The sequence below is a fragment of the Monodelphis domestica genome, chromosome 2 (genome assembly GCF_027887165.1).
Source record: "Monodelphis domestica isolate mMonDom1 chromosome 2, mMonDom1.pri, whole genome shotgun sequence".
In the NCBI taxonomy this organism is placed as follows: Eukaryota; Metazoa; Chordata; class Mammalia; order Didelphimorphia; family Didelphidae; genus Monodelphis; species Monodelphis domestica.
Window position 1 is genome coordinate 208,006,790 of NC_077228.1, and position 14,331 is coordinate 208,021,120.

General features: G+C 32.9%; 1 protein-coding gene across 4 annotated transcripts in view; it reads left to right on the top strand.

Moving 5' to 3' along the window:
- TLK2 (tousled like kinase 2) overlaps window positions 1-14,331 on the top strand; it is a 161,685-nt gene that overhangs the window by 38,826 nt on the left and 108,528 nt on the right. For all 4 annotated transcript variants that reach the window (XM_007482528.2, XM_007482527.2, XM_001368520.4 and 1 more), the window contains exon 3: window positions 13,444-13,515. In XM_007482528.2, the coding sequence (XP_007482590.1) occupies window positions 13,444-13,515 (72 nt within the window). The remainder of the gene's footprint in view (window positions 1-13,443; window positions 13,516-14,331) is intronic.

Sequence of the window (14,331 nt, forward strand, 5' to 3'; positions counted from 1 at the left end):
TATATAATATGATATAATTTCTGTTTGTCTCAGTAGCTAGACTTCCAGATATTTTATACATTCTGTAGTTATTTTAAGTGGATTTCACCCCCTCCCCCATTATCTGTTTCTCTTACATATTGTTGATAAATATTTGGAATACTGTTGTGGGCAAGTTGTCCCAAAATAAGACTTTTGGGGTGCCTGTATTGCCCACAATATTAAAGCAAATAAAACTTGAAATTGCAGTGAGGCTTCTGGAACATCATGTATGCAGAATGGCTTATGATTTGTGTGGGTTTCTTTTTATTACTTGCTACTTTGTTGAAATTATTGTTGTAATTAGTTCTTGGCTTTCTAGTCTTTTTTGTATATCATTTGCAAAAAGTGATAATTATGCATCCTTTTTGCTTTTTTGTTTATTCTCTAAATTTTATCTTATTACTAGAGATAACATTTTTAGCACTATATCATATGTTAGTGGACTTCCTCACTTTACTCATGAATTTAGAGGAAAAGCATATTTAGTATCTCTTTATCAGTTACTCAACAGGTAATTTTAGGCAACTACCATGTTAGGCTAGGGTATAGGTACGGAGAATAAAAGTGCCTAGTTACCAAGAGCTTATACAGGCGACAAGTACATATGCAAATATGTATAGCATAAATATAAAATAAACTGCTACATACAAAGTATTTAAGGCACTAATAGTTGGAGGCAATTAGGTAAGACTTCATGTAGAAGATGGTGCTTGAATTGTGTCTTAAAGGAAGAGAAAGATTCTCAGGCAGGAATGAGGAACTCTAGTGACTTCCAGACATGGAAGGGCCAATGCAAACATACCAAGACTGAAAGTGTAGTGTTGTATGTAATAGAGATCTTGTGTAGCTGGATCGTGTAGTATAGGATGGGGAGAGTAATGTTTTTTGGAACAGTAAAGATACATTTGGGCTGGTTGTATAGGGCTTAAAAAGCTAAGTTTAGGAGTTGATTTATATTTTATCCTACTGGCAACAAGAAGCTAATGGGGTTGAGTAGCAGAGTGACATGGCCAGATATGTGCTTAAGAAAAATTCTTAAGAAAAATTACTTTGGCAGCATGAAGTTAATCTATCTAGTAGACTATACTAGAATGTTATGGGATATGAGGCAGAGAGATTAATTGGGAAGGTTTTAAAGTGATCTAGTGCAGAAATATTCAGGGGTTTGAAATGAAGCAGAAGCTATGTGATTGGAAAAAAGAGGTCAGATTTGGCAGATATCACAGAGGTAAGAAATGCTAGATTTGGCAACTGGTTGTATATGTGTGATGGAAATTGTGTGGAGTCAAGTATGAGAAGCCAGAGTTATTTTGGACAAGTCATTTATGAAGTCCCCATATCTAATGCATGGATTCAGACCTTGCAAGTTCCCTTCCAGTCCTAAGTTTATACACTAAGGATAGCAAGTCCATCTGGACTCCATTTTTTCAATGACAGTCCTTGTGTGTCTTATTCGATTTTTTTTTTAATTTTGAGATTGGGTTACGTAAATTTTCTATGCTGATGATCTAGATGCGTTACATTTTCTAAATGTTTATTTCATTTAAATGATCAGTTCTGGCAAAATAGTTTCTGACAATTATCTTTGTTAATTCTTTTTTTACTTTTGACAATGGCAATTTGTTTTTTTGTTCTTTTTCATCAGATTAATGGTTTGTTTTAGAAGTTTTTTTTTTCAATTTTAGAAGGCTCATTTGCCTACTTAATTTCTATTTTTGTGTAACCTTAGTGTTTTAAATTTGTGGATTTTCTATGTTTTTTTAAGGATACATGGCCAACTCATTAATTTCTTTATCACTTACTTTTGTTTTCCCTTAAGGAACATTTTGATATATTGTCTTATGGTTATCTTTTTCCTTAATGGAATTGCCTGTTACCACTCTCATTTGTTCTTTGTTCTACCAGTTCTTTGTTCTACCAGTTCTTTAGGGTTAGACAATTTAGTCGTATTGACTTTTCAATCCTTAATTTGGTTCAGGTAGGAGTCAGATCTTAAGCTACCTTGTTTCCACACCATTTCATCTATATTTGTATACTTTTTGTGCATCTCAGGTTCCTCCTGCTTTCTCATTTTTTATCCTAATGTATCCCTTTTCTCATTTCCTTTCTTCAGAATAACAAAACAGAACTCTTGTCTTAACTCCTTTTATAACTCTGAAAGATATTAGGCGTCTGAAGGAAAACCTCTATTTTCTTTCCCCCATTAGCATTTATTTTATTACACTATGTATGGTTCCGTTTGATCAAGTAGGTTAACTTTCAAAGAATTTCCATCTTTTATATAAAATCTTCAATGATTTCTATTGAAAAAGTTCTAGCCAATTGATCTTAGACTTTATTTTATACTTTCTAGTGTATTTATCATAAAATATATATTATAGGGGGCAGCTAGGTAGGTCAATGGATTGAGAGCCAGGCCTAGAGGTGGGTTCAAATGTGGCCTCAGACACTTCCTAGCTATGTAACCCTGGACAAGTCACTTAACCCCCATTGCCTATCTCCTACTACTCTTCTGTCTTGAAGCCATTATATAGTATTGATTCTAAGATGGAAAGTTAAGGTTTTAAAATATTTTACATATATAATACAAAATTATATGTGATATATATTTCTATTTAGAGAATAAACTTAATTTTTTTTAACATTCATTAAAATTTTTTAAGTTTAAAATTCTCTCCCTTAAATCCCTCTCTAATCCATTGGGAAAGAAAGCCATATGATGCCCATTATACATAGGAAGTTATACAAAACATATTTTGATATTAACCATGTTGCCAAAAAAAAAAAGAAAGCAAGAAAAATAGAGGAAATGAAAAAAAATCTTCATTCTGCATTAAGAATTTGTCAGTTCTCTCTGGAGGCTAATAGCATTTTTCATCATGAATCCTTTGGAATTGTGGATCCATTGTATTGACCAGAGTTTGTGGCCTATTGATTACCCTCAACTTGGTTTAGCCCCTCTGTTAGAGGTGGTTTTGCTGGAGTATGGCCACTATGCATACTATAATTTCTTGGAACCACAGGTGAGATTTGAGTGTCAGGTGGATCCATATGAATATGGGGCAGTAAGAGAGAGTGATATGTCAAAGGTTATTGGAAGGATCATGATGCTCTCAACAATATTAGAGAAGTTTGGAAGTAGAGAAAAGATTTGGGGATAAAGATAAAGAGTTAAGTTTTGGACATGTTGAATTTAAAATTCTTATTGGACATCCCGTTAAAGATATCCAAAAGATATTTGGAGATATTACACTGGAGATCAAAAGATGTTAGGGCTTGATGAATGGATTTTGAGAATCATTAGCTAAGAAATGATAATCAAATCCATGGGAATTTATGACATCACAAAATAAAACAGTATAGAGGGAAAAGAAGAGTGCTCAGGAAAAGAGACTTGGTGGGAAGGATAGGGGGAAGGAGAACGGACAGACCGACAGGACACCTACCACTAACTGGAACATTGTTATTTGTATATAGTCTGTGCTGTTGATTGTAAGCTTCTTGAAAGTAGGGACTAGTATTTGTTTTTTTCTTACATTCCCCAACTAATGACTTTTTTTTGGTAGCACATGATTTTTGGTAGCTTGATGATTTATTGATTGCACTGTTGAAAGCACCATGATTCTTTTCAGGGTAATCTTTTAATCTTTTTTGATTTACTCCACATAGCCAGTTATTTGCCAAATTATGTAATTTCTTTCTGTATAACATCTTTTTTCACATATATTCTCTCTAATCTCTCAACCACCACTTTAATTCAGACTATTTCAGTAACCTTCTAATTGAACTTCCTGCATTAAATTTCAGCTCATTCTGATCTTCCTGGACCTGCCAAAATAATTCTCCCCCCTCTTAATAAATTTCAATTGTTCCCTCTTACCTCTTAAGATTCAATATAAATTCTTCCATTTGGAATCGTTGAAGTTAAACAAAATTTTTTTTCAATTAACAAAAACATATTTTTCTCTCCTTCCAACCTTCCTTCCCCTAAGGGTAAAAAAAAGTAAAACAATTCTTGCAATAATTTGCAAAGTTGAGCAAAACAACCTTTGTTCTGTCTAAAAATATGTCTTGTTTTTCACCCTGAGTCTACACCTTTCTTTCAGGAACATTCCATTATATTCATTCATATTCCATTATATTCAGTTTGTTCAGCTGTTCCTCAGTTGTGATGGACACCTAAACACTGCATGAATGTGCCTTTTTCTTTCAGCCCTTCGATGTTTGTCATTTTCTTTTTCTGTAATTTTTGTTGATATGACTTGACTCACTTTAATTTACCACATATTAGTAATTTGATACATTTTTTTATTATGGCTTTTTAATAGTTTGGATTTCTTTCTTCAAAAACTGCCTATTCATGCCTGACCATTTGTTTATTAGTTGAGAAAATCCTCTAAATTCTTATAAATTTTGATCTATTTTAGTATCTTTTTAACATTTTATTTTCCAATTACATGTAATAACAATTTTCAGCATGAGTGTTCTGAAATGATAAGATCCAAATTCTCTCCTTTCTATCTTTCCCTCCTCCCACCTGGAAATAGTAAATAATTTTATCTGGATTATACACATATTATTCTGCAAAACATGCTTCTATGTTGGTCATTATTATAAGAGAATACTCATATAAAACCAAAACTCCCAAATAAAAACGTACACTAATGTGAAAAATAGTATGATTTATGTCGCCTTCAGCTGTTCTTTTTCTGGAGGTGGACAGCATTCATTGTTATAAATCCTCTAAAATTATCCTGGATTATTTATATATATATATATATGTGTGTGTGTGTGTGTGTGTGTGTGTGTGTATTTTTTTTTTTAAACCCTTACCTTTAGACTTGGAATCAATACTTGGCATTGGTTCCAAGGCAGAAGAGTGGTATGGGCTAGGCAATGGGGGTTAAGTGACTTGTCCAGGGTCACACAGCTGGGAAGTGTCTGAGGCCAGATTTGAACCTAGGACCTCCCGTCTCTAGGTCTGGATCTCAATCCACTGAGCTACCTAGCTGCCCCCCCCCCCCACCCCCCCTGGATTATTATATTGTTGAGAGTAATTAAGTCTTTCACAGTTGATCATTTCACAAATTATTGATATTATATAAAATATTCTCCTGATCCTTATTTTACTCTGAATCAGTTCATGTGGATTTTTCCAGATTTTTTGAAATCATTCTGTTCATTATTTCTTATAGCAGAATAGTATTCCATTACCATCATATACCACAATTTGTTCAGCCATTCCCTAACTGATGAACGTCCCCATAATTTCTAATTCTTTGCCACAAAGAGAGTTGCTATAAATGTTTTTTTGTACAAGTAGGTCCTTTCCCCCCTTTTTAAATTTCTTTGAGATACAGACCTAATAGTGGTATTATAGGATCAAAGAGTATGCACAGTTCCAAATTGCCCTCCAGAATGGTTGTATTAGTTCACAACCCCACTAATAATGCATTAGTTTTCCAATTTTGTCACAGTCCCTCCAACATATATTATTTTCCTTTATTATTATATTGGCTAATCTCTATATTCTCTATTCAAAGAAGTTGTTATAAATTTTTTTACTAGTTTGTTGTTTCCCTTCTAATCATGGTTACATTTTTTAATTTGTACAAAAACTTTTATGTAATATAATAAAATTTATTCATTTTACAGCTTGTTATATTCTCTATTTCTTGTTTTGTCATAATTCTTCCCTTCTCTATAAGTCTGACATTTTAACAATTTTATGTTCCCTTTTATGTCTAAATCATATACCCATTTTGACTGTATTGGGGTATAGGGTATGAGATAATTATGTCTGTACCTAGTTTCTGCTGTCCTGTTTTCCTGTTTTATCGGCAGTTTTTATCAGATAGTGAATTTTTATCCTAAAAGCTAGAATCTTTTGAGTTTATTAAACACTAGATTGTTATAGTCATTTATCTCTTATTGTGTGTGTAGTCTACTCCACTGACCCACCATTCTATTACTTAGCCAGTGATTACTACTTTATTGTACAGTCTGAGAACTGGCACTGTTAGGCTACTTTCACATTTTTTTTTCCATTAATTCTCTTGATATTCTTGTGCTTTTGTTCTTCCACATGAATTTTGTTATTTTTTCTATTTCTATTAAATAATTCTTTGGTAATTTTATTGGTGGTGTTGAACAAGTAAATTAATTTATATATAATTATCATTTTTATTTATTAGCTCAGCCTACCCATGAGCAATTAATACTTTTCTAATTGTTTATATCTGACTTTATGTGTGTGATAAGTGCTTTTGTAATTGTGTTTATATAATTCCTGTGCTTGTCTTGGGAAGTAAACTTCCAAGCACAGTTGTCCCACGTTATGCCCCTGTTCACTTATTGCAGCTTTACTGTATCACGGGTTTTAAAAAAAAATCTGTATCATGGAATTATTGCTATATTGTAGGATTTTACAATGGAAATGCAGTATGTCACTACTGCTTGTGCAAGTTTGCCAACATGAGATTGTACATGGCACACTATGGCAACCAACCACAGTGCTGTGTTCTGTATCCTGGATGCTGATTGGCTCAGTGATTATAGCATTGGTCTGTTTGCTCTCCTGCATTGTGACCATATGTTCAGAAATTGTTTAAGAGCATTTGAAGTGTTTATAAGAGAGTGGGAAAGGTTAATAAGAAAGTTATAGGAAAGTGGAAAGAGTTTATAAAGCCCTAAAATATATATATAAATAATAAAATAAATATAATGCCACTACGAGGATTTTTACCTATCATGGGGATCTCTAGAATGTAACTCCTGAGATAGGTGAGGGATCACTGTATTTTATATTGTCTAGAGTATTGATGGCAAACCTTTTAAAGACAGTGCCAGACCCTGCCCCAACTCCCAGACTGAGTGCTGTGCTTGGTGCGGGCCCCCCCCCCCCCCAATTTCCCCACACAAGGGAGGGAGAAAACATTCCCATTGGGCTGCTGCCACCACCTGTGAGCTACCCACCTTACCCCCTGTGAGATCCCATTGGGCTGCTGGACAGAAGGGCTGGGGTTGTGAAGGAATGTCATCAGGTTTGCTGGAAAGGGGGAGGGGAGCAGCTCTACCCCAGTCCCTCTGCCTTTCTAAGGAATGAATTACAGAGGGGTGGAGGTGGGGGGGAGAAGGGGGAATCTGGGAGGGTGACCATGTGCCCACAGAGAGTGCTCTGTAGGCCATTTTTGACATCTATGCCATAAGTTCGCAATCACTGGTCTAGAGAGTTATTTTCCATCGAATTTCTCTTTATACTTCTTGCTGCTAGACTTTGTAATATATAGAACTGCTAATGATTTATGTGGGTTTATTTTGTATCCTGCAGCTTTGTGAAGTTATGAATTATTTCAACTAGTTTTTTAGTCGATTCTCTTAAGTATGCCATTATGTTATCTGCAAAGAGTGATAGTTTTCTCATTGCTTACTTTAACTCCTTCAATTTCTTTTTTTCCCTGTTATTACTAAATCTAGTACAATATTAAACAATGGTGGTGATAATGGACATCCTAACTTCATCCTGATCTTATTAGGAAGGCTTTTGATTTATCCCCATTACAGATGATACTTGCTGATGGTTTTAGATAGATACTACGTTTCATTTTAAGGAAAAGCTCATTTATTCCTATGCTTTCTAATATTTTTAATAGAAATGGGTGTTGTATTTTGTCAAAGCTTTTTCAGCATCTATTGAAAATCATGTGATTTGTTTTCTTATTGATATGGTTTATTATGCTATTTTCCTAATATTAAACCGACCCAGTATACCTGGCATAAATCTCACTCGGTCATAGCATATTTTAGTATTTTTTTAAAAAGTTTTTATTTCTAAATCTTGTTTACGCATTGCCTGAATTTCCCTTTTCCCATTCCAATGAGCCATACTAAAGAAATTCATCTGATTAAAAAAAATAAGATCAGCAAAATCAAGCATTACATTAAAAAAAATATGTCAGGATATCTAAGCCTGTGGTCTTTTCTACCTCTGAAAAGGAGTAGGGGAAACTTATCTTCTTATATCTCTTATTTTAGGTCATGGTTATCTTTTGTGATTTTTAAGAATTTAATGGTTGTTGCTCTTTTCATTTATATTATAGTTATGTATATTTTTTACTGTCTACTTCAGTATTTATGTGACTCCATGTTTCTCTGTATTTGTCATATTCATATGTTTCTTAAAGCAGAATAACATTCTGTTACATTGCTGGGAATAGTATTTCCTTCTGAAAAGTTCTTTATTAACCATAAAAAAGTGTTGCTCTAAATATTTTGATATTAAATTGGGCCTTAAAAAAATCTATTACTATTTTTGAATTTGCCTAGGAGTAGAATTTGTGGGTCAAAGAATATGGACATTTTCTATTTTCATAAATATAAATTGCTTTCCAAAATGATTATATTAATTCATAGTCCTACCAACAGCATATTAATGTGCTTATCTTTCCACAATTCTTCCAAATTTGACTTCCCTTTCTCATTTTTACCAATTTGCTAAGTGTGAGTTGAAACCTCAGGAATCTGTTTTGTATTATTCTAGTAATTTGGAGCATTTTTTTGAAGGGCAAGATTTCACAAGTGTACATTTTTTCTTTTGAGAACTGTTTCTTTATACTTAATCACATGTTTTGGGGAATGCCTGTGAGTATTGTGTTTTGCAATTAATTAATTAATTAATGTTAATTATATATATATCTTGGATGCCAAACTCTTACCTGAGAAATTAAATATAAAAGCCCTTCCCCCCCAAATCCCTTTTCTTCTTAGATGCATTAATTTTGTTTCTGCAGAAGTTTTAAGTTGCATGTCATCAGAATGATCTATTTTATTTTTTTAATTGCCTTCATCCCTTAATTTGTTATAGTTCATTTGCCTACAGGTATGAAAGATACAATTTGTTCCTCCTCAGTTTTTTTATTGGTACATGACCTATAATATTCAAGTTATTTATCCATTTTGGATTTATCATGAATATGGCAGAGTTGACCCATGCCTGATTTCTGCCAAATGGCTTTTTTATTTTCCTTTCAGTTTTAAAAATTCTTGTTATTTATATTTTCTGTTAACAAATTATTTATATTTTGCGAGTTACCTGACAATGGATTATTAAGTTGTTATTTTTATTCTACCCTATTTAATCAATTCAATTGATATATATCTATATATCCATATCTATTTCTTAACCCAAATAATTGAATACTGCTGTATCGTTTGGTTTGAGGTTTGGAAATGCTATTACTCCTTCTTTCCAGTCCTTCAATAAATATTTATTTACCACTTACTATGTACAAGGCATTGCGCTAAGTGCTGGCAATACTAAGGAAGGCAAATGATAGCCTCTGTCCTTGAGGAGCTCATGATTTACCCTTACTTACTCTTTATTTTCCTTGATATTCTATATCTTAAATGAATTTGGTCATTATTTTAAATTTTTTTGGAATATTTTTGGAATAAAAATTTTTTGTGGAATATTCCTTTGGTATTTTTTTAAACTGTTAACTTTTGTCTTAGAATTGATTGGCTAGACAATTGGTATTAAGTGACTTGCCCAGAGTCACACAGCTAGGAGGCATCTGAAGTCATATTTGAACCCAGGATCTTATTGATATAATATTTAAAAGTATAAATTAACCTTTTGTTATTGTTCAGTTGTGTCCAATTCTTCATGACCACATTTGGAGTTCACATGGCAAAGATGCTGGATTAGTTTGCCCTTTCATTTTATAGTTGTGGAACTGAGGCCAACCAGGTTAAGTGACTTTCTTGTGGTCACACAGATAATAAGTATCTGAGGCCAGATTTGAATTCAGGAAGATAGTCTTCTTGACTTCAGGCTTAGAACTATCCACTGGACCACCTACCTACCTGTTAATATTAATATATTGGTATGTCTTATCAGTGAGTACTGAATATTCCTTCATCTGTTTAAGTTGCTCTTTATTTTTTGGAGCAATTTATAATTCAATTTGTGCAAGTATTTTGTAATTTGACTCCCAAATAATTTATGCATTTTGCAGTTATTTAAAATAGGATTTCCCTTCCTATTATTGCCTATTCTTTTTTCTTTTATCTTGTTATTATATAGAAAATGCTATTTATAGTTTGTCTAGAAAATCCAAGAGAATCGGCAAAGAAACTAACAATTAATAATAGTTACAACAGTTACAGACTAGACAATAATCTTTCTTTTCACTTTATTTTATTTTGACAACTTTGAGGTATAAGATAAAAAATTAATATCTACTAACTCCAAGTATTATATTTTATAAGATTTATTAGTAATTAGTTGAAGTAGAGGAAAAGTATAGCCTGAACAAAGAGCAGTTTCCCGGACCACAAAAGAAGAGGTGGGGGAACAGGGGGAAGAGAGGGGGAGAGAAATTGAGAGAGGGGGAAAGGAGGAGAGGGAGAGAGGCAGAGAGAGAGAGAGATACAGAGAGATACAGAGAGAGATACAGAAACTTATCCATAAAACATAAGGACGATAACATGAGGATGAAAATAGGATTCTGGGAAATGGAAGTCCAGGGTACAAAATTCTAATTACACAGAGTAAACAAATATATGACTAAATGGGCCACTCAAATTGTGCCAAATTTATTTAATTTGACTGGGTGGGAATTGGATCCTTTGCCACAGTTTTATAAACATAAAAAAACTTCTACTACAAAACTACAGTAAATTATAGTAGTATAGTTGGAAGGGAATTGAACATTGATCTTATTCTTTTTTGTTAATCATATTGAATTTTGTAAGTTTCATTTTATTTTTCAACCATTGAGCCATTTTTTTGTTCCCCTCTTCTGCCTTCTCCCAATTTGAAAGAATAAAAAGAAAAATCTCTTGGTAATAAATTTGCATAAACAAAAGTATTTTTGGTCTATATCTAAAAATATCTCTCACTCCACTTTTTGAATTCATCACTTCTTTGTCAGGAGATGGGTAGCAGATGATCATAGGTATTTTGGCATCATATTTAGCCATTGAATATCAGATCTTAAGTTTTTCTTAATTGTTCTTTACATTGTTGCTTAAACAGCCATCTATCTATTCCAATTCACCCAAAAGAAATTACCATTATAAAATTTTTGTTCACTTCAGTTCTTTTTGAAGCATTCCACCAAGGGATAACTCTTCATTTTGGTTGCATGCTTAATAATTTATACTTGCTAATAAAAATGATAAAGGAATTTAGGCTTTTATGTCTGTTGCATCACTTTACTCTCATCTTTCTTTTTTCTTTTTTTTTTATTATTATTAAACCCTTACCTTCCATCTTGGAGTCAATACTGTGTATTGGCTCCAAGGCAGAAGAGTGGTAAGGGCTAGGCAATGGGGGTCAAGTGACTTGCCCAGGGTCACACAACTGGGAAGTGTCTGAGGTCAGATTTGAACCTAGGACCTTCCATCTCTAGGGCTGGCTCTCAATCCACTGAGCTACCCAGCTGCCCCCTACTCTCATCTTTCTTAGAAAATAAGTGTGAATCCCCATTGACTCAGTTATACTATTAGCTCTATACCCCAAAGAGATAGGACAGGAGTAAAATAAATTTTTTTCCCAGAAATGTTAATAACATTTTTAATGATAGCCAAAAATTAGAAACTAAGGGGATGTCTTCCTTTTAGCCTGGCTAAGCAAATTAGGAATATGTGAATATAATTGAATTTTATTTTGTCTAAGAAACAATTAAACAAGCAATTTCAAAAGAAACTGAGACCACTCTGAACTGTAACAAAGTAGACTTAGCATAAGTAGGAGAATAATTTAAATGTTTAGAACATCACCGAGGAAAACAATCTTGAAATATATTCAAAATATTATTCAATGATAAACCACAAGTCCACACCACTTATCTCCTACCAGAGAGGTGATGAACTTAAAATGCAGAGAGAGAGATAGAAAGGAAGAGACAGAGACAGAGACTGATTGACTTTTTACTGCCATGGCTGATGTGGGTGGGAGTTTGTTTTGCTGTACGTATGTGTATGATGAAGGAATGATTTTTTTTTTTGACTTTCCATTTTTTGTGATTTTGGTTTGTTCAGGTTGGAGAGGGAGACAGTTGGAGGTATAGATTATGCATGCCAAATGAATTTATTTAGGAACATAAAATGAGAATGACAGGCTTTGTTTTGTTTTAAAGTCATTACTATGGGGAAGGATGATCACTTTAAATGTAATTTAAGGACAGATGATTTCTTTTTAACATTTCCTCCCATTACATGTAAAAACAAGTTTTAACATCCTATGTAAAATTTTTTTAAATTCCAAGTGCTTGCCCTCCTTCCCTTTACCCTCCCAGAGAGAGGAAGAAATCTAATAAAAAGAAACATTCTTTGGTAAATAATATTTTTAAGATAGTATTTCTAAGATCTTGATTTTAAACTTTCTGGGTTAGTTGTTTAAAATAGGTTTTAAACTCACTTTTCCGAGTGGTAAAATTGGCTTTTTCTTCAAGAAAGTTGTAATTTTGTTGTCATTAAAAAAAAAAATCATTGTCTCCTTTATTCATATTTTAGTCAATGGAATTTACTTCAGATTTAGGACAAACCTTTTATTGCTATAGGATTGAAATGTAGTTGAAGTTCATATGGGGAAAGGGATTGACTTATTCCTCCTTTCTTGTGTCCGCTGTTATTATCCTATATTTCATTATAGCTTATGAAGATTGGCAAAATCAGATGGAAACTTCCTGCTAGGTTGAGATAACTATAAGAATTTTAATGTAGTACTTGAAGAATAATATGAAAACATTGTGGTGTTAGTTATTTCTAAAGATGTGTTCAAATTGAAGTGTTTTAGTAATTTAGGATTTTTAGAAATTCGTATTTTTTTGAATGAATTGGGTCCATTCACCCCTGAAGAACTTTCATTTTTCTTTCTTTCTTTTTTTTGTTTTTATTAACCATTATAATGGATGGCTTTTTAGGAGTTTTAATTTTTTAAAAAACTGACATTATGGAGAAAAGCATTTCCCTTAGTGAACCAGAATACTTACTTGACCCCATATTTGGGAAAGCTTTCAGTACTTTCTTAGCTTGTTGCTCATTGTTTTTTTTTCTTTTTTTCCTTTTGCAACTGATGCCTCTACTTCTAATGCCATTGCTTCCTTGTACCAAAAAAGTATAGTCAAGCAAAATACCTATACATTTACCATGTCTTAAGAGGTCTGCCGTGTTCATCTTCCTGAGCCTGTAGACAGTGTGGTGGAGTGTAAGGGCAGTGAAGAATTTTCCTTCAAGATTATTTCTTTAAAACATTGTTATGAAGATGAATTTATTGTTGTCTCCTAATCAATGAATTGTTCTCATAGTTTAAAATCCTTTAAAATTACTTGTTTTGACTGACATGCCAAAATACACAGGTTTCTCTTTGTCATTTTAAGTTGCAGTTTGTATTAATTCATTTCTTTTTCTTTCTAGGGTCCACTTAATAGTGAGTCTTCCAACCAGAGCTTATGCAGTGTGGGGTCTTTGAGTGACAAAGAATTAGAGGTAAGAAGATAACATTCTAACATCATCAGTTGGTGAAATGGGATTAAAAGTTACCTGAGTGTTTATCACTGTTACTATATAAATTTTTGTGGTTTATATAATTGGAATATTCTTTGCTCTTAAGGAAGAGCTATATTCTCTCTCTCTCTCTCTCTCTCTCTCTGTGTATATATATATATATAGTTATAACTATAATTTAGACCCACTTAAAATTTAACACTTTTAGCACCAGTGTATGATTATGGCTTGGGTAGGCCTTTATAGATATGTACGTCTTATCTCTTTTAGATATGTATATATTTTCTGATTTTTTAAAATGTTAATTTAAAAGTACATTTTACTTGTCATTAAAGATTTTTAAAGTCAGATTTCTTATATAAGGTAGATGACTTGGCATAAGAAGAACTGGTCCAAATGTGTTGTAGTAAACTACAAATGGACAGCTAGGTGGTGGAGTAGAGTGAGTACTAGAGTCAAGAAGACCTGAATTCAGAATTGACCTCAACTACTTAAAAGCTATGTGACCCTGAGCAAGACCCTATTTGCCTCAGTTTCCTGAGTTGTAAAATGAACTGGAGTCAGAAATGACTGACATGACTAAACAACAACAAAAAACTTAGATTTTGCATTAAATCTAAGAATTTAGACACAGTTCATTAAATATGCAGATTCTCTTTTTTTCCCCAAATTATTATTTTTTTGCTTGGAAGTTATTTTAATTTTTAAAATTAATTGTTTAATTAAGAATATTTTCCCATGGTTATATAATTCATGTTCTTTCCCTCCCCCTTTCCTGAGTGGATGAACAATTTCACT